This window comes from Phasianus colchicus, chromosome 1 (genome assembly GCF_987193195.1).
Source record: "Phasianus colchicus chromosome 1, bPhaCol1.hap1.1, whole genome shotgun sequence".
Lineage (NCBI taxonomy): Eukaryota > Metazoa > Chordata > Aves > Galliformes > Phasianidae > Phasianus > Phasianus colchicus.
The window spans coordinates 160,359,799-160,382,010 of record NC_143436.1 but is presented as its reverse complement, the minus strand read 5'-3'; the positions used below and the strand labels follow the sequence as shown (position 1 = coordinate 160,382,010).

At 36.1% G+C, this 22,212-nt stretch overlaps 1 protein-coding gene across 2 annotated transcripts in view; it reads right to left on the bottom strand.

Annotated features, from left to right (window-relative positions):
- Positions 1-22,212, bottom strand: part of PCDH9 (protocadherin 9) — a 710,954-nt gene that overhangs the window by 687,162 nt on the left and 1,580 nt on the right. For both annotated transcript variants that reach the window (XM_090131111.1, XM_031614543.2), the window contains one exon: positions 18,947-22,116. In XM_090131111.1, coding sequence (XP_089987237.1) covers positions 18,947-21,982 — 3,036 coding nt within the window. In that variant the 5' untranslated portion in view covers positions 21,983-22,116. The remainder of the gene's footprint in view (positions 1-18,946; positions 22,117-22,212) is intronic.

Here is a 22,212-nt window from a genome sequence, read left to right as displayed (position 1 = left end):
TTGCTTGAAAAGAGGCTTAGAAGCAATTTTCTTGTGTTCATTAATCCATAAACATCTGATTTCAAATCAGATTGCCAGCAGACATAACCTCTTTGCATTGCTACAACAGAGACTTGATTTGATTAATCAAACACTCTGATTCACTGAATTGTCTCCAGAATAGTTGTCCCTGACAATACTATGCAAATAACTGCTGATGTTGTGCTAGTATTCTCATCTTTCTAAAACTGTTCAATATTCTTCCATGGAAATTTCAATTTTTAAATCTAATTCGCAGACCTATACAGAAGGCCCACTGTATCTAATATTTATAGACTGTAGTTCACATTCCATTCTTGGATTTGAAAATGTGTGCCATCTTTACAATGCTGTTTTTCTATACCTCAGTTTATCCTTTACTAAAACAGTAGTAATTATATTTCTCTATCATAAGATACTTCTGAGTTTATTCAATTTTTATAAACAGATCTTTTCCTTTTAAATTCATTTTCAGGGGCAATTCAATATTATATCCCATATAAGTAATTGCCTGCTTTGTTCAAAATAGCTCTCAATTAAACTGAATGTAATTGATTGGTTTGAGGAACAGGGAGGTTTTGAAGTTTAAGATTCCAAAGGCAAATAAATTAAGGTATTCGCAGCTAATATTAACTGTTTCTAAAGCAGCACAAGCCAGTAACACGCAACAGACCTATCAATGCCACAATGTGATTAACCACATAACAAGCAAAAGTTACTCTGTGTGAGTACTTCCACGTTTTACCACCATGAAATAAACAAAGGTGATATCAGTAAGCCTGCAGCTGGGACTAAAGAGGGGAAAAAAAAAAAAAAAATCAAGTTGTCTATGGTTAGACAATAGGAAGAAAAACCAAAGCACTTCTTTAAAGCGACTGAAAAGTTAAGCCTCAGCAAAAAGAGCAGGAGTCACAAAACTTTCAATAGCTTTCTAAAAAGTCACAATTCCCAGAAATCTGAGGAAAAAACAAACAAACCAAAAAAAAAAACAGCAAAAAACTCCAGGGAGTTCAAAAATCAACGGGCATCATGGACAGAAGGTTTCAGGGGAAGCAATAAAATCTGTGAAGGAAGCAAATAACTTTTTTTTTTTTTTTTTTTTCCCTGTGCTTTCTTACGTACTCCAATTCCGAACAAAGCCTTGTTGAAAGTACTGATACAGCCAACTGTATATTCTTCCTGCTGGTTCACTCTAAGCAGCACTGTGTAACTAACCTGCTGATAAAGACCTCTCTGAACCTGCCTATACTTCTGCTTTCCAGGAAAAGACATGCATAATCATAATGGTCAGTTCTTCAGTATTGTGCAGAATACCCACGTGAACTGAGAATAGGAAAGAACTCAGCCAGCGTATCATGACTTTGCCAAAGTGCAGATTGGTTAGATTACATTATTTCTCACTTTCCATTTGACACAATCTGTTTCTTCTTATGATTCAGAGAACAACTCAAGGATTGATCTTAAGGTTTGATCGTAGTCTAAGCCCACTATATTGTTTTGGTAAGCTTCTTAACAAATATTTCTGTATATTAAACTGAATATCATTAGGGAGATAAAGTAGGCTACAGTCATTCAGCATAGATGCAGCCTCACATCATTCACCACAGGAGTAGAAGATACTCTAAGTCATTCCTAAGATTACTGACAATGTATTTATATTTTATAATTGATATGAATTAACATAAAAATTATGTATGTTGGTATTTGCATCAGTAGCTTGTTTATGATTTGTGCTAGATTTTCTTTTTGAAGTTTTAAGTGTTTATTTATTCATTACATTCTGAAACATAGTATTCAGTGATAATTGCTTAAAGAGTTACAGAACATTTGGTGATTTCCTTTCATATTGTTGGCAGAGAGTACAGTCTCAGCACAAATGGAAAAGAAAAATACATTTGCTTTAAAATTAAAAGTCCAAGTCTTTCTTATTCCACCAGCATAAACCATGAGTAATTTCCCTGGTGAAAGGCAAAAAAGAGAGGTAAAAATGATGCCAGAATTTCAGGGAAGAGGTGCATGGCCTAACACACACTTCTAGATGCAGGAAGCCTTTCTGCTTTAGCTGTTGCAGTTCAAAACTAGGATGTGGTGAAAAGTGAAACTTCTTTTAGACTTTCAGCTGTTCACAACTGGGCTTTTGCCCAGCATGGAGATTAGCATAATTTGCTGTCTGTTTTGAAAGAAAGGTCTGTGACTCAAAACAGCAGGAGTGCTGCAAGTCAGAGCTGAGTTGCTTCAAATAACTGAATACGGAAGTCTGAATGTTGCATTTATTTATTTGTGCTTTTATTAACAGGAAAGCTGTGTCCCATCATATCTTTGCATTCAGTCCAAGCATCTATCACCTAATTTTCTAAGTGATGTTACATAGCTCAGAGATTATTATCACAGCCTAAGCTTAAAATAATAAGTTTCAACTCAATTGAAATGCAAAGACAAAATGCTGCATTCCTTTCCCAGCTGAGCTTTTATTTAACATGCCAGATTAAGAAGCTTGCTCTACTTTACTGGATCAGAGTCAACACAGTTTGTACAAGAAACACACAGATAAGGGGAAAACAGGTCTCAATCAAACAAAATTCTCAATAAAACAAGAGGGCATTTTGCCCAACTGTGTTCTACAGAATTTATCCTTAATTCACTGCCTCTGCTAAGTCTGCAAAGGAAGGCTGCTGCTTTCATGTTTTGGGATAGCTACCCTGACACACACAGTAAAACCAAACTTCTTTTTCAGATTTTTCTTTGGTTTGGTTTTGATGTTTTCTGTTTTGTTTCTATGAAGCTTTAATCAAGTAAGAAACACCTAAAATAAATTCACACAGCAATTTAGAACAGCATAATCTGAAGCTCCAATGGTTTTAGATTTATCATAATGCATCTCACTACTGTACTAAACTACCTCAAACTGCCACCAACCCATGGACTTGAAATACGATTCTTTTGTCTTCCCTGGTTAAAAAATAAATATATCTACTTTATAACTGTACAGGCTCTTGCAAGGGCACAGGCAATCCTAACACATCTACACTCAGAAGTACGTTATTTCTTAAAAAGATGGTTATGCCCTGATTTGCAAATACAGTTGTTTTCATCAGTTACTCCTCAACACTTTTCCTATAAGTTTCAAGCTGTTCTGCTCTTTCTAAGATGTTAAAGTGTCACAAATGTTAAAAACTGAAACACTGTGAACCTAGTTTGGAAACTACATTCTGAATATGTTTATCTTTAAACAATACTCAAAGAATGCTGTCTATATATTTAAGTGGCTCGAAAGTGGGCCGTGGCAGAAAGTACCCATGTAATATCAGAAATTATAATAACGTGTTTAAAACAGCAGATCACCCTATGAATAAACTAAACCAAGAAGTCAGGATTGTGTATTAGCTGCAAGCCTGGACTATAGCTACACTCAATAAAAGCACCAGGTAGGCTTTGATGGTTAAATTCATAAACGTTGTGAGGGACTGAGACCTGGTTTCCCTAATTCCTGCTATTTAAAGTAAATTAATGCTTTATTTTAAAAAGCAGGAATTACTCAAGAAAGCACAAGGGAAGGATGGGTGCCGCAGGAAAGAAAAGGTCTTAGAGATGTTTCAGTTTCCTGGAAGAAAGAGGGATTAACACAAAGATGTGAGGAGACAGATTCTGCTCTTGATTACAAGCAAAACCATCAGTAGAACTGCTCTAATTTCATAAATACAACATTTATGGATATGCAATCAGAACTGGGCTCAGATAGCTTTAACACAAAGATTATTACACGCAAGCTCTAACTCTTAACTTGGGAGTAAATGATATTAGCATCTTCTTGGCCTTTTTCCATGACTATATACACTAATGGCATTAGTGTAAATGCGACTCAGACTTGGGATCCCTGGTCACTGTCGCAGCCAAGAGCCTAAGTATATGAAATCTCCTTGGCTCTGGTAAAACACTAGTGCTAAATTCTGGGAAATGATAACACTGATTCATCTCAGAACAGTCTATATATAACAGCAAGACTAGGCACACATAAAATTATGCACTATCTTGCCTCAAGGTTAGCAACATATTCTAGTAGAAGGAAAAATGTTATTTTCATTCCCTGCAATCATGTGATAAATAGCTGCAGGGCAGATTCAGCAAGATCTCGAAGGTTGTGATTTTACAATATAATGAATGTATGTCTAGCTTTTTGCCACCTGAAAAAGCAGCAAAACAAAGCAGGACTTGTCAGTATTTTGCTTATGGCAGAAATCAGACAATGTCCAGAACCCTTCATGAGATACTGCTAGCACTGTAAATAGTTTGATTATAACACTGACTCCAATACTTCAACAGCACGGCTTTCCAGTATATGGCGTAATTGGAATCAGCAACCAGCAGGTATCACATGTGAATGGGAAAAGTCTCCAGCTGAGTAACTACTGATGGTGAACCAAATATGTTGTCTTGTAGGTGGACTTTGTTTGTTTGTTTGTTTGTTTTGGTAGGGGGGGAAGGGAAGTAAGAAAAAAAAGATACTGAAAAGGACAGGATCCTTAGCTGAGTCGAATATTGAGTATTTGTATAGGACATGAGGCAAGCAAATGACCTACAAAGTTCAGAAGCGGAAAGAACAAAAAGAGTCACTGAATTTAAATTAAAAAAAAGTAAAAGAGGAGACAAGGATAAAGGCATATTTTAAGAGATATAAGGGAGATATTTTAAAAGTTAAATAAGAAACACAACATATAAAAGAACTGTTTATCCTGAAAGCTTACTAGGAAAAACAGCAAATCTTAAAGAGGCATTTTTAATGGAATAGAAACCCTTCAGCTGACATTAATTCAAGCCTTTAGGCAAATTCAGGAGACATTTTAACAAAGGTGGGAGACATATACTGAGCAGTGCATTCTTAGGAGAAGGCAGATTCAAACCACATCACAGAAAAATTGAAGAAGACAACTCAAGCAGAGGACTGTTTACCTACCCTGCTATGGATGTACCATTGTTTGAATTCTACTCATTTATTGTCAAAATTGAGTAGACTGTGGATGAAACATTTTATTCTGATCATGTTCCCTATAAAATACTGGGATTTAGTGATGTACAAATTGAATACAGGCAGATCTATACCATCACCATCACAACTTAATGGCCTGCATTAAATTAATGTTTGATTTTGATGCTTCATACCACTCCAGTTTTGGGGGATGACTGAGTTATAACCACTGTGTGAACCTGTAATCATTGATGTAATTATGCATAGTTTGCAAAACAGTAGCATAAAATTGAAGTCATAAAAATGCACTGCAGTTATATCAGATAGTATTGCAAGCCTGGCAGGAACTTTTAGGTGTATGTCTGCTAATATCACCTGGGATAAATCTGAAAGCTCAATATGGATTGTACTTTATGCTTCAACCACAGGACTAAACTGTATGGTTTTGCCAGACAGCAGGGCAGAGATTCATTTTGCCTCACTTCAGGAGCATGAAAGAACCTAAAATAAGTACACATGTAATTCATATCCTCAAAGGCACCTTTACATTGCAAGATAGTGTAAAATGATTTTACACTGAAGTAGGTAATGCAGTATAAAATCCTGCTAATGATAAAGTATTATAGTTTCACCTGTACGTAGCCAGCTGACATCAACCCCAAGTGTATTGTTCAGAGCTGACCTCAACCAGCTACATCAAGGTACAAAATATCTGCTTCTTCTCTCCACATGGATTTTAAATTTAGACAGCTAGCTCACAATAACAATCTTGATGTAAAATACACTTATTTTGCAGTGAAGATAGAACTCTAACAAAAATGAGAAAAAGGCACATGATGTTCAAAGAGCAATGAGTGTACAGCACAGTCCAAATGTAAATTAGACCAATCCTATCTCAGTCAATTGAGTTATGCAGACTAACACAAAAACTAAATTCCTCCCTTTGTATTCTTAATATTTCTGAGAGCAGCAAAATTTACTGGAGAAAATGTCAAACAAATTGGCTATACAGATATAAAAATTCATGTGATTTATTTATTTATTTATTTATTTATTTATTTATTTATTTTTGTTATTTACAAAATTGTATCTTCTTCTGCAAGAGTTAATGTAGTTTGTGAAAGTTATTATGCTTTGGCTTATGAGCTTCAGCTGGTTGTGGTAGCTGTTCAAATTTCATGACAGAATGCTAACTTATCTATGCTATTGAAAAAACTAATGAGGTGGTAAATAGTTGCAGAGCAACGTTACATGCAGTGATGTGCATGTTTTGTTGTTGTTGTTGTTTTGTTCTGTTTTGTTTTTCAGGTTTCTTATTTTCTATGTAACTGTATACATGTAAAAGTAATGAAAACCCAAGATAGGCAAACAAAGCTTAAGGCTTTAAAACTGGAGTAGAATTAATGCTGCTGCTTTCAAAAGGAAATGAGATAAATTTAAGCAAGCTCAAAAAAAGCATCTCAACATTTTAGCTGGGGTTTTTTATGCTAGAGCTGAGGTCTCATAGGCAGTGTTTAGGTGAAGATCACAATTAAACTAACACAGTCAATTTATTCTCATGCTAGTTTTACTCCAGTTGACAAAATGGCAAAATGCTAAGTAGTCTGAAGGCTTCCCTCTGCTATGCTTGTTGCCTATGGCTTTTAATTGAAAGTACTATCACAGCACCTCTACCAAAGTCCAAATGTCATGAATAGTAGCAAACAACAGCACAAAGTGCAGAGGATCCTCCTGAATCCCAGCTATCTTTACTGAGTATTGCAGTATTGTTCTTCAGTGGCTAGAGGCTTGCTGAAATAAACTTTAACAATAGTTAAAACATGCTAAGCTTATAGCTTTAGGACATTATAAATGTTTAAAAATACGAATTGTGAGAGAGTATTTTTCAATGTGGCCTCCACTAATCCAGAAAATGATAGTTCTGAAACCAGGAATTATTTCTGTGACATACTTAGGACAGATAGAAATCCTAACTGGTAACAAGAATATTTGGTCTGCAGTCAATCTGCACCGTCTATAAATTGTCTTAGAAGGCATTGCATGAAACCACTCTGTTGAACAGTGCTCAGCATGCTGCTTTAAACAAGCAAACTCAAGGATCAGTGGCATTCTTTATATCGTACCAGCACTGCTGGTTTCTTATTAAAAGGCTAAGTCTTCCTGCAACTCCAGACATCCATCCACACAGAGCTTTTAATCATTTTAAAATGTAACGATACATAAATGTTTTCATCTCTCACTCCAATCTCCCTTTCAAATTGCTGAATTCAAGCAGCACTATCCAGTTACCAAATTGCAAACTCCAGTGTTCTGCTTTGTCAGTTACATTTTTTTTGTAGCTGTTTTTAAAATCAATTTTCTATATAAGTCTCAGTGAGATACCACACCTATTACAAATTGTGAATGCATACACCACCTGTAAGAAAAGCATGAAGAATCTTTGGGGAAAACAAACAAACAAACAAACAAAAAAAAAAACAAAAAAAAAACCAACAAGCAAAATGCACAACAAAGAGTTGTTTTGTCTGCTGGTTTTAACTATGACAGATGCAGTATGGACACAAAAATAACTGGTAATATCTGGAAGGAAAACCTGTACTACAGTATTGCACTGTACTCCAACAGATGTAGGTAAAATGGATAGAGAGGATTTTGGTTTTGTATTTTTACAATACAGACATTACCCACACTGAAGGAATACGATGAAAATGAGTCAATACACTGCACAAAACTTGCTTCAACCCTCCGTTACTCACGTGTAACATGCCTATACAATATCAATCACAAATGAATCAGATTTTGTCAGTATTAAAATGCATGTGCATAACACTAAAATACTAGCCAGTTCTGTTCATCCTATACATACTCTTAGCACAACAAGTCCACCAAGTTAAAGACACTTCAGATTCTGATATGCAACTTGTGGTTACTTTTGTTCAATCCCTGTGTTTTAGTTTTAACCAGAAGATACTGTCCGAGTTATCATAGCTGCAAATCCACAGTTACAAAGTCAGGTCCTAGTTTTTCTGCTGTCAAATTTTGCAACACAAATTTAGTAAGCCACCAAGCTACAGACAGAAAATGTGTGTTACCTATTGCAGGATTTCATTTCCTTTTCAAATGTGTAATAATAACTATAATTTGCTCTAATTGGATTCTCTTAAATATATTGGAAAAAGACAAACCAAGTATCTAGCTAGTTAAAAAGGTGTTTTACTTTCCGTGTTATGCTTCTATCTTGATATGATTCCAAATGCTTCAGTTCTTCACAACTTAAAGAAGCCAGTTGGTCCATCAGTCCTTATCTATTGCAACATGTGGTCACAAACTGAACTAGCAAAAACACATTGTATACAAATGTGCCACTTCTCTGTTGCAACAGTATTTGAGAGGAAGTATCAAAATTCTAATGTGTACAAACTTATGTTTTACCACACACACACACACACACACAAATAATAAAATAAAATAAAATAAAAATAGAGAATGAAAGAAGAGATTAAAAATAGAAACAAGAAAGGGTAGTGACAGTATATCATAAAAGAAAGGGATGTATTTAAGCATCAGCCAAATGACACTATTTTTCATATCATTTACAGTAGGTCTTAAAGATTAAAATACTGCACATGCCATTAGTTTCTTCATACTCTGTGACGGATTAGAATATTTCATAATCAACTGCTAAAGCACAGAAGAAGACCAAAGCCTACATTTAAACAAAACTGAGTAACAGTGAAATCCACTGATGTCCAGTAGGACTGCTATCAATAGAAAATAATAGAATCAGGGAAATACATCTATCATTTAAATATTCTTCAACAAAGTCTACCTTTTTGACAGTTTCTTAGTCCAGGAATTGAAAATTCACATCAAGAAACAAAAGTTCTGATCTGTAATCAAGGAAGTGGATTAAAAACCAAAACTATTATGAGGTTTAAATTACTTACTCTAAGTCCTGTGCTGCCCCTCTACCTGGAGGCACCCTGAAAGCCCATACAGCTCATTCAGAAGCGGTCTTGCTCTACCAGATAAATACTATGGGCTGCATACAGTTTGTTGCAATGCATTAATTCTATAGTGAAAATGAAGAAAAAGTAAGTCTTTCAATCTCAATCATATATTTAAATCTCAATCACTTGAGACTGCCATTCTCACATTTCATAGCAATACTCAATTACAATTCCTGCAGCTGTCCACCTGAACTGTTCTAATACTTGAAAGGACAGCTATCAGAAGTGAAGAGAAACAGGATCAAAGTGAATCAAAGCTCACTTCCCTTTGCTACATCCATGTTTTTTCATCTATTTTCACAGTATAGACAAGTGTTGCCATTTTTTAGTCATCACAGTTGGAGGAAGAAAAAAGGGCTTGTAAAATAAAAATAAAATGCCAATCACAGTAGCGGATCATCTATCTTGACTTGTTTTGTATTTCTACTGATTGACAACCAGGTGCTCTTGTAGCACACAAAGGCAAAAAAAAAATAAAAAAAATCAGGTGTTCATTTCAAACTGAAATGTTTGACAGATGTAACAGCTTTCTGAGATGAAGCTGATGAAATCTCAAATAGGAAAGTCCGTCTCCTGTACACAGGAGAGATTACATTTCAGCAGTCAAGTTTTACTGTCCTTATGCAAATGCAGATTTCATTTATTTATTTATATTTATCTGGCAGCTGTTAAAAATATGGGAGACGACTACAACTTTACTATTGATGCGTGGTCTACCTCCTGCTGCTCTGGATTCTGCAGGCTTCAGAGCAATCCATGTTTCAGGATACTGTTGTCACAAACTGAAGGTAATTTCAAATTCTCTTACTGGCAACACTTGCACTTCAATGATACTTTGACCTCTATTTCTGAAATGGTGAAAGTGAACAATCTGACAAGTGACTGAAAATTCATACTGCTATGGACACATACCTAAAACAGAGAGCTAAAAGAAGCATTTTTACACTGTGATGCAAGTGGCCAGACATAACAGAGGATAGAGATCAAAAGTTTACAGCTTCCTTTTTCTCTACTTACATTCACAGAATGAGGTATCAGGGAAGGGAAAAACAGAAATGCTTAGGACAGCACCAAAACAAAATAACTGGGGTTTCAATGTACTGTCTTCCTAAAATAGTCAGCTGTGCAAATGGCCTGATAACAACTTATAAAAAAGAATGTTTCAGTTGATCCAGGAGCCCTTGTTGTAAAGAAGACTTTCCCAAAGGTAACCGAGCACATTGTCTATCTTCTGTGGGCATATACACTATTCAAATGATCTTGTTATCTACAGAAATACCTACCCTTAAAATCCTTCTCCTGTCTTCAGTAAGAAAGCTAGACTGGATCATGCTCTCTACTAAGAAAACAAAAAGTACTGGCACATATTCTTCACTGTATTCAGTCTTCACTAGTGTGGGATGCATCTCACCCTATTACATCCGTCAGCTACTGCAACTAGTTTAAATAGAGTATTTTCTTTCGGAAGGGGTGAACTGTGAACCCAGTGAAGCATCAAATATTTGACATACAATTTGAAGTTACACCATACCAAGCCAACCACAGTATCAACAGAAGCAAAATCAGGTACTGCATACACAGGTGCTACCAGCTAAATATACTGTTGAAAATTATACAAAGGAAGATTTTTGCTATTTCTTAACATCATTTGCAGAAATTAGGCTAGATCCACAGTTGAAAGTTGGGCACATCTTCAGATATATTCACTACATGCTGCAAGAATAGGGACTGGCACAACACTGACTGGGGAAAAATACTAAAGCCAGGGATTTAATATCACTCTTCTCCAGCGTTTTATTTTAGGTATCAAGGAGGTATTCACTGTGATTAAAATTCACAATTCTGCATCTTTTTTTTCTGTAGCTCCAAGACCCATTTCTGTTAAGCCAAGGCATTTAAACTTTCTTCCAAAAAATTCTGGTAGGGACAAAAGGAGACTTACAAAAAACTCAGTGCTTAAACTGAAGATCAGTATCAAATCCTTAATTTCTTTTCATTATAATAACTTGATAAATAGGTCATATATAGAAGCATGTATGATAGAAACACCTTTCCTTGAGAAACCCAGTTGTCTTCCTGACTTCTATGCTTTGAAGAAGAATGGTTTTTGAGGCAGAAATTTGCATCTGTCAGATTTAGCCATCTAAAAGATATTGCTACCAATCTATAAGAGGTGGTAAGAAAGGAATTATCATTACCAACTGAAGCATGAATTTCCTTTCAGATTTTTAAGAGTAATAAAGGCTATATGACCAAACAAGGCTAAATAAAGCTGCTAAAGTAGCTCAGTTGATAGAAAGTATCAAATTGACAGTTTTAAAACACTTTTTAACAATTAAGAAGAACAATCGCAGAATTAGTGATTGAAAATCACACATGAAAGCCTAGGACATAGTCAGAATGAATATACTGCAAAATTTAAAATACAAGTAGTATCTCACAGTTAATTTGGTTAGAAGGAATGAAGAAAAAGGAAAGAAAATCAGTTTGTGTCTACGAAGCATTTTACAAATCAATATTGATAGTTTTTTTTGTTGATTTTTTTTTTTTTTTTTTTTTTTTTTTTTTCCTTACAGCTATCAGCCAGAGAGACTATCTAATTAAATTTTCTGGAGCAGGGAGATGTTGCTGTCTTAAGGTGCTACCTAGATTTTGTTCCTGTGACTATGGGTGAGGAATAAAGGAAGAAAGAAAAATTAGAAAACTGATCTTCCACATTTTCTCAAATTCTGCTCAAAATAAAATGATTTTTAGTTCATACAAGTCCCAACTCTTCTTACATGTTTTTTAGATTTTGAAAATATTCTCTTGGTATTATCTTACATTTTTTATAAAGCAGTTAACATCACAAAGAGCTACAGATTGCATTAATCAGCAGATTTATCTCAATTTGGACTTAACATCGAATACTGAACAGCTACTCTAAGAAAAGGCTCCTTCTATTCCTATTATAGCAAAAACTGTGCATATTCAAGAACAACTTTCAAGTAGAAATATTAATACATATACACACAAAAATTATATATAAATAAAATCAGTGTGGCATTCCACAAAAGAAATGGCAAAAGTACAACATCATCTCATAGAAAACTACAGAAGCTACACATCAACTGCAGTCATTTCTCAATCATTTCCTGAAAACTGCTGAATTACTCAATTGTCCTTCTTTGCGCAACAGGAGATGCAAAAAACCCCACTTCAACTTTAAAAAAAATCTTTCACTTTTACTCACATGCCAGAAAAGAAACAACAGGTAAGAGAAAGCGACAGCAACACTTCCAGGACTACAATTTGAACACTTCAGTGTGACTACAAATTAGATTTTTAAACTACCTTACCGAGAAAGTTAGAGAAAAACTGAGAAAGATTTCACAATTTTTTTCTATTAAGTTCCACATGAAATTAATACCAAAATTACATTGAGCCAAATGCTTTGTTGACTCCTCACATCCTAGGAATAATCTACACATGGTTTTGTACAGGTACAAAAATGTTACTAAGCAGAACAATTTATTTGAAGTTTTTGTAACTGTACAACCAACATAAGAGTGTAGTAATACGTTTACAGTGTCCTATGTCAGTAATGCTTTTTTTTCATAGCTCACAAAAATACCACCCATTATTAAAAAAAAATAATTAAAAAAAAAATTGCAGTTACACTAGAAAGAACTATTTTATATGATATTTTAATTATAAAAGAACAGCTACAATGATATTTGTGTCAAGGCAAGCACTTAAAATCTCAGTTAAGACACTAAAGCTGCCCTTTATGCAGCAAATAATTTGCTAAAAGACACCAGTGGAAACAAAGATATTCCCACTCTCAGCTTCAGTAAAATCTGATAGCAGATAGCATTCATTCATTTCTCATCTACAGCCTGGGAAAACATTTTCCAGTCAATGGAATGCTATTTGATGCAAACCAGAAATGAACAGATTAAATGCACACGTTGGTCTACTAAAATAAATCATCCTGCATACATTCCAACACAGGCCACAAAGTCAAACCAGTAATAAAATAAGAAAGTAATATGTGATTTTGTTTTTCTTTTCCTTTGGCAAAGATATGGACATTAAAGAATGCATGTCAGATAACTCCACTTTAGAATCAACTGAAGAAACTTCTGAGTATATGTTTTAAAGTCAATTTGCTATTTTGCGGGGTGACACAAAAACTCAAGTATCACCTATAATAGGCAAATCCACTTGGTCAGTTATATTCCGCATATTGGGTAAAATTCGATCCTAGAGTGAGAAGATACAGCACATCCAGAAATAAATGAAACTTGAACTCAGCTGCTCTTGAACTGAATTCACCTAGATGAGAACCGGTCCATTAGGTATCACGTACTTGCCCTTGAACAGAATGTGTGCAGATGAAAAGTTGTATTGCAAAAATAAGAATCCTCAAACTGATGAAGAAAATCTTAGGGTTTGAAACCTGCACTTCAAACAGGTAGGCTGTGCCCGTAAAGAGTTGCCACATGTAAATGGGTCACAGTTTTCATATCTTTAATATCTGTTGTTTATACCCAAGAAAGCACATCAGGGGCAAGAAAATTAATTCCCCAATTGCTGTCAACTGAGTTAGGGAACAGCAATAAACAGCTTACTGTAAGCCTCTAGCTACAATAAAATTGCTGTCAATAAAATGTGGCTGATATGGTTTTGCTGTGCTAGAAGAATAGATTCTTTGGAAGTGAAAATTTGAAGTGGAAACAAGAAGGACCCTTCCTTGTTCCTATACACAAAAGAACATTATCACAGAATTCCAATAGTATTAAACTCTCTGGATCCAATTCACTCTCCCACGTGTGCAACAAATTTATTAGCATTTATGGAATTTTGGCTTTGCATATTCAGTACAGATGAGACCCCAGTGAATCCGATAAAATTCTTTTGCATGGGAAACATTTAAAGAGCAAGGAAGCTTGCTAAGCTTTGCCTGTCTGTATCTGTACACACAAAATGTTCCCTACCCTAGTTTAGCATTTCTACTGTCACTATTGAAAATGGTATTATAGCTTAAGGTTATGTTCAGATTTCCATTATAACCCCCAGTTTTCACATGGTCTTAACTTTCTGAAAAATTCTTCTTTTCAGCTGAAATTTTCCATGCTTGGTCTCAGCTAAAAGATGAATTTCTTTAGACAGTTGAATAAAATCCGTTAACCTATTTTTCAGTTGTACAAGGATAAAAAGAAAATGCATTGTGCATTTTCAACTTTTCAAATATTTTAGTATATAGATACATAAATATATGGAACACAGAAACAATTGAATTTTACATGCAGGCATTTTTCCAGGCAAGTAGTCCTCATCCAAGACTAACATCCATGCTAACATATAAAACAAGGTAAACATAGAAAGGAAAAGAAACAGTGGAATTGTGGGTTTTTTTGTTTTTTTGTTTTTTTTCCCCTACTGAGTAGTAAAACAGGGTCACTAAAAATAATATTATGTACAGAATTATGGAATGCTATTGTTACAAAATGTTAATATTTGCAGGCGATGTAAATTCTGTACAGGTGTTCCAACACAGATTTTCTTCATGTATATCTTGAAATTGCCACTCTTGGCATATCAAATTACAGTCATTAACATTCTCTGTGTTTTTTTGTTTTTTTTTTTGTTTTGTTTTTTTTCTCTCTTATGTAAACCCCAAAGTTACAAATTTAAACATTACGGTATAAGACAGTATCAGCTGCATTTGCCAACAGAAAGTTTATGTGATAAGCTTAAGCAATCTGCATTGATCAGCAGGAGCCTGGCTACTCATTCCTTGGTCAGGCAAAAAGTCCACTGAGTGAAAAAGGAGTAAAGGAAGCTCCACAGTTATTGACTGCATCATTAAAAAGACAAAAACCAAAAGACTTTAGTGTGGAATGCGTTCAGCCCAAAATAAGAACACAGAAGTAAAAGGACAGTGACAACATATTTTCAGATTTCCAGAAACTACTGGAACTATACACATTTCCAGAATTTAGAAATCATCATCTTGACTCATAAGAGTTACGATGTGCGGTCCTTCTTGAAAACAATATCTGAAGTCATTTGGACTTCAAGTATGCGCTTCATTCCCATCACTTTAACTGGAAGTTAAACACGTTTCTAAATGCTATTTTCTTAGGAATGCAGACTGAAGGTTTTGCTCAAAACCTTCACTGAAACTTATTTTACAAACTGTTTTATTTGCCAGTGCTGTGCTTCAAATCTGATTAAATGAAGTTATAATTTAAAACTGGGATAACCACAGCAAATTGGCCATAATTTCTTTTATTATTTAATCTGTTGTTAACCTAATGATACTGAGTAGGAGGCTTTTGTCTGTTTATTTGCTTTTTATGAAAGGCCTTTCACTCTGAAGAATACATGTCGTTTTCTACTATATTTCTATGCAGTTGTTTAGTGTACTGACTTACTAATTTCAAGTGCATTTTAAAGTTCAATCAAATTCTGAAAAGAACACTGATTGAGAAGCCTGCATAGATTTCAGCATTCTTTATGAGTCATAACACTGATTTTGGAAGCTTAGCTATATGAGCTGGTGGTGTGTAACATCCTTTCCATACTCCTAATTATGTGAATTAGCATTTAAAACAATCCCAAGTTCAAGTATTCAAAAATGCTCTTTTCAGAGCATCCACCAGGTTTACTGCAAGATAGGCACTTTAAGAAGGCTTTGGTTTTTATACTGGGTACTTCTAAAACATCAACCTGTGCAATTCAAAGAGATGTGAAGAAAAGACTCAACCAGAGAATTTCCTCTAAAATTATCAACAATAACACAGAATTTGCCCAGTAAAAAATACTAATAAATTTGGATTGAACAATCAATTTCTGGATTCTAAAGGCTTTCTGACACAGGTCCCAGTTCTAACAGGTTTCTAGAGCCCAGCTCCCATTAGAAGTAATAGGATTTTGTTTGAATAAAGTCCAAGTGGGGACTTGGGTCTCATCTCCAAACCAGTTTTAATTTAGTCACCTGCAAGATACACTTAATGTATATTTTGCTTGAACTGAAAGAAATTTGAAGTAGAAACATAGGATGCTAGCATTTCTTAGACAAATACTAATCCTATATTTCTTCTTTACCTATTTCAACATCTTCCACAATTCCCACACAGAAAACTTATATTACAATGAATTTACTACAACTTCCAGCATAAGACACAGAAAATAATTATTTTAAGCTTCAAGAAAACAGAATTAAATACCTCTTCATGAAGGAATTAAAAAAAAAAAAAAAAAAAAAAAAAAGTGTTTCCACTACTGTAACATTAGTTTTAACTACGGTTCAGTAAGATTTCTATTTTAAGTCTGAATATTTTGCTTAAAGGACATACTCCATAAAAATCTATTTAAAAGACCTATGAAAGCGTATTTAACTGCAGTGCCAGTGCATGTTACTCAAGATGCATCCTAATCCCAGGAATTACAGAAAAAATAGTACAAAGACTGCTAACGATTACTGCCATTATTGGCTGCACTCCTCCAGCCAAAAGTGTTAAGGGGACATAAGGTTACTTCCTGTAACACGCATGACTGAGAAAAAAAAAACAAGAAAAAACCTCAGCAGCACCTCCTCCTTCCCCACAGGATAAAAGTACATAAACTCAGTTTAGATAACTGTCTGCCTAAGGAAGAGTTATACTCGCAGTTAGACATAAGACTGCAGCTTTTGCAGGGAGTGATTCAAATCACATGATATGAATATTTGCTGACTTCAGGGAGGATTTAATAAGACTTCAGTGAAACCTGAATCACATCCATATACAGAAATATAGATGGTTATTAAAATGAAACCAATATATTTAATGTAATGAACACAACTAACTAAAAATACACCTGTAGGGTGTTTTTCTGTTTCTTTTTTTTTTTTTTTCCTAAATTATATTTTGCTCATATTCAATTTCACTGTGCAGAGCATATACATTCTGTCAGGTAAATAATATTTCAAACCTTAAATTTCCCAATATACTGTGGGCGCTTAAGTCTGAGTTTCTTAATAGAGTTTGGAGAGCTAATTTAAGATAATTTAACAACATCTCTGAACAGAAAAGGAATGCGTGGGTTGGAGGTGATACATTTTGTAACTAAACCAAGGGGAAAAAAAATCTCGTGAAAACTTCAGCCAAGTAACCACTGATTATGCAGAGCTCTTCTACAGATTATTTTTGTTTGTTTTAAATGAGATCTTTTCTTAAATTTATGCAGACAGTATGTATATGGTGCTGTACAGCAGATTAAAAACTGCTACTGGAGTTCACCACAACTTCAATTTCTTAGAAAGGTGACAGTTTTGTGAGAACCTTCTTAGATGTTTTCAGTATCTCACTGTTATCAGTTGTCTCAGAGTAGTTACTTTAGCAGAACTGCCTCAAAAGTGCTTGTTTTATTCTTAGTATCTTGTTAGTGTGACACCTTACAGACACCCAAAGTCAAGACACAGTTCTGGATACACCACATTCATCTCAGATAAGGCTAATGCAACAGCAAGAGAATGACTTTATCCTAAACTTGGCTACTGTCAAAATCTTTTTGCAAAGACAAGCCTAAATGTGTCTCGCCTGATTCTGCAAGATTCGTATCTCTAATAAATTCTGAGAAATCACCATAACTTGGAGGGTACAATGCCAACAGGCATACAAAAGTGATTCCTAAGAAGTTGGTGCAGTGGAAGCTAAGCACTTGGAAAGCTGCTTTGTAAACACACGAACTTAACTACTGACCAGTCCAGTGCAACTACCATTAAATAAAAGGTTCTTTGGCTGGAATATCAGTTTGGTCCTTCCCTCCCCCCTTTTCCTACCTACTGCAGGACTGGCACCGGGCCAGCGTAAGCGACATAGTACCTTAGTGCCATCTACAGGCTATATTGACATTCTAATTTAGTGGCAAAAGACAAGCACCAATAAAATAAATTAGACAGCACTGCATTTAAATCTTTATTAGCAAGGAATTATTAGACCTAAGAAAAACTAATGCTGGATTTGGTTGAAATATGAGTTTCTCAGCCTCCTAATCCCTCTTCATATGGCATATTTCACAGTTTAAAACGAGTTATGACAGATCACTTATGCATTACTAAGATGAGAAAATATTTACAATGGGCTGACTTCTTTCTGCATAATTCAGATGTATTCAGAGAACGCATTCCTTTTGAAAGTATGCTTTGGCCATTTTTTAAAATATGCAATGAACTGTCTATGCAATACCAACTTTAATCTATTACAACAAAATCATTTAAACTCAAAACAGAGGAAGACTTCCGTATGGCTTAGTTATATTCTATGAACAAACCACATGCTTCGCAGATGAAGTAGCTTGGAAATTCAGCTGTCTTTGTTAAGGAAAAAAAAAAATTAACCCCTTTCGTAGCACTAACTTAACAAAGTTCCATATCAGCTTGAACTGTTAAAAGAAATTCAAGTCAACTCACTTTGAAATTTGACATTGAATGTACACATCCCTTCAATTTCAAAACAGTCACGTTTTTCTAAATGAAATTTGGCATAAAAGAGGTCTTTCTTCAATAACGTTTACATTTGGGTAGTCAAATACTGGGGAGAAAAAAAAAAACATGTCTGTTTATGCATATGCATGTGCATATGTGGGGACCCATACCGTTCTTTAACAATCAGTAATCTTCAGAATCCAAAGTACCAGAGACATTTTGAAAATGTGTGGGTAAGCCCCGGTTAAGTGATAATGTGGCTGAGGTTTTTTTTCTTTGCTTGGTTTTGTTTTTTGTGGTTTTTGTTTTTGTTTTTTTTAGTATATTATTATTATTATTTTGGTTGGTTGTTTTTTTTTTTTGTTTTTTTTTTCCCCCCCCATAATATATCTAAGCTAAATTAGACTGAAAGAAAAAAAGAACGTACTGGCACTTTTAATACTGGTTGATCGGGCACTTGTATGCAGTACTTATAGACCAGTAAAAGTGCTCGTTTACCTGTCTGGTGTGTAAGGGGCCCTTTGTCTTGAAGCCTCCTTGGGAACTGCACTCTGAGGCACTGAAGTGATCTGAACTAGTGGAAGAGCGTTTGGAAAGGGTGTCACAGCCACCAACAAAGGTGTTGTCCAAAGGGAGTTCCTGAATCACATGGTGCTTTTTCACTGAAACGGGAGTGTCAGGTTTGAGATGAAAAGCAGACTGCGGAGAGGCAGATTTGTAATGCTTGGCAAGATCAGGACTGTTAGGCTTAAAGGTTGTTGGTGGTGCTGTGCCCCAATCAAATCTTCCTATACTTTGCTCTTCCAGCTCTGCTGGAAGGCTTATTGTCCCGTTGATGGGTTCATGAACTGCATCATCAGGTTTGGACTCCTCAATGGTCACAAAGTTCAAAAGAGAACTCTTCGGAGATTTCCTTTTCTTCCTTTTCTTTTTCTTGCTTTGCTTGTTCTCCTGATTGGGAGACATCCATTCAGCACCTTGTTTGCTCCTCTGGGCGGCTTTGAATCTGGATGCATGCCGGCAGCGAACGAGAACAGTGACAAATATCACCACTATGACAACCATGGCACCTGCCACAATAGCAATCATGATTGTGAGATAGTCCTCATTTTGATAGGGTTGGCTACTGTCTCCTATGTTCCTGTCCAGAGGCGTTTCCATAGTCCTGCGTATCAAGTCATAAATATAAGAGGCATTTCCAGCAGTATCATTTACATACAAAAAAACAAGCACAAGAGTATGCAAAGATTTGGGATAACCCAAATCACTTATGTTGACAACTAAGCGATGCAGCCCCACATCATTAGGAGTTGGCTTTTCTTCCAGAGTGATGTTACCTGTCACTGGATCAATCCGAAACAGACCTTTGTTATTTCCACTCACTATTGTGTACTTCAGTTCAGCGTTCATTCCAGTGTCGATATCTACTGCAAACACTTCTGCTACCACTGATCCTGGAATTGCTGAGAGTGGCACCAGCTTAAAAGAAGTATTAGAAGGCGGGTAGATGACAACAGGACTGTTATCATTAACATCCATGACATTTATGGTCACTTTCGCTGTAGAAGAACGAGGAGGTTGTCCTCCATCAACTGCCTTGACATCAAAGGTATAGGAGCTCTGCTGCTCTCGATCAAAAGAAACATTGGACTTTATAACTCCAGAGAAGGGATCCAGCACAAAGTTGTCATTGTCATTGAGGATAGAAAGGGTCACCGCTTTGTTTTCCCCAGCATCTGCATCAGTCACCGTGATCACCCCCACAGTGCTATACTTTGGTAGGTTCTCCGATACAAAAAACTGGAAATGATTATGAGTAAATTTGGGACTGTTGTCATTTTCATCCAACACAGTAACGATTACAGCTGCTTGACTCTGCAAAGGAGGGGTGCCATTGTCTCGGGCTGTAACAGTGAAAATGAAACGCTCCTGTTCTTCTCTGTCAAAAACTCTGGAGGCTGTCAAAACTCCCGTCTTTCGATCCAGATCAAAAAAGGAGGCATTAGGGCCAAGCTGATAAACAATGTCTGCATTTTTCCCACTGTCTTCATCTGTGGCACTAATAGTTGTTAAGTATAGACCACGACGGTTGTTTTCAGAAACTGACAGCTCAATTACAGGCTGGCTGAAAATCGGAGGGTTGTCATTTTCATCCTCCAGCTTAACTCTTACCAGGGCAGTCTGGTTCAAACTGGGCTTGCCAGAATCAGAAGCAACAATTTTAAAGCTGAATTCTTTGGTGCCCTCATAGTCCAACAAGGAGGAGGTCTCTAACAAATACTGGTTGTCGTAAACTGCCTTCAGGTGGAAGGGAACCTCTCTCTCAATGAAACAGATCACTTTGCCATTCACATCAGTGTCCTTATCTGAAACCGTAATTAGGGCAATCTTTGTATTGACAGGATCTTTCTCAGATAAGTACACTGTGCCATTGATGGGACTTATTATGTACCTGAGGTCTATGTTCGGAGGGTTATCATTTACATCAGTGACATTGATGGTCACAGTTGCCCGAGCTGGTGTAGAGCTGCCATCACTAGCCAGCACTGTCACTTTGTGAATAGCAGTCTCTTCCCGATCTAAGGACCTCTGAACTGTGATCAGCCCTGTGGTGTTGTTTAAAGCAAAAAATCTTTTGGTCGCAGGGGCAACTTGGGCACCAAAAATATATCTGATTTCTGCATTGCTTCCTATATCTGCATCTGTAGCATGAAGCTGAATTACAGAAGTGCCTACAGGCGCATTCTCTGGTATATGAACCTCTACTTGACTCTCTTTAAAAACTGGCCTGTTATCATTGACATCACTTACTGTGACTTGCAGGATAGCTGTGCTGGATTTCTGTGGGGTACCTCCATCCTCCACTTTGATTTTCATCACGTAGGTGTCCTTTTGCTCTCTATCCAAGTTCTGCTGCACAATCAGTTGAGGCCATTTCTCTCCTTCTGGAGTTTCTACGATATCCAGGCCAAAGACACTCTGCCCGTTCAACAACTCATAGTGCTGCACACCGTTGAAACCTGTATCAGGATCTGTTGCTGATGGGATTGGAAAGCGACTGTTGATCAGAGTGTTTTCTGGTATGGAGATATTGATGACAGGGGATGGAAACATAGGTGCATTGTCATTAGTATCCTTCACAATTATTTTTATCTTGATCAGCCTAAAAAAGTCATTGGGGAGAATCACCACTTCAAGTTCAAAGAAACACTCATTTTCTTCTGCATAGGAAGCGCCAGCGCAGAGTTTTTCTCTGTCTATTCTGTTCGATGTTGTAAAGATCTCCCCAGTGGTACTGGATACTTTGACCAGAGGGGCATCCCCTGCTTTAGACACCAGTCTGTAGACAAGGCTGGCACTGGTCCCCGTGGCAGCATTGATGTGAGAAATGTTCAGATCCTTTGGTATGTTTCCTATGGGGACATTTTCAGGCAGCTCCTCTCTAATAGTGTAAATAAGTTCTTGAGCTACAGCAGAATCCAGCCTTAAACAGGCAATCAAAGCAGTCAACAAGTAAAATTCCCTCAGGTCCATGATAATGTTTTTATTGTCTTTTCCTGGATTTTAGGACTTAAAGGTTTCCAGACAGAAATGATGCGCGATTTGCAAGAGGAGGTATGCATGGACTGCAGGATGCATTACATCTCATTTCTTATTTGGAGACAGCACTGTCAACACAACCACACAGAACAGCATTATTGGTTTTTAAGGTATGACAAATCCACAATTTCCAACTACTACTTGTTTTTGCAAGGCACGCTTGC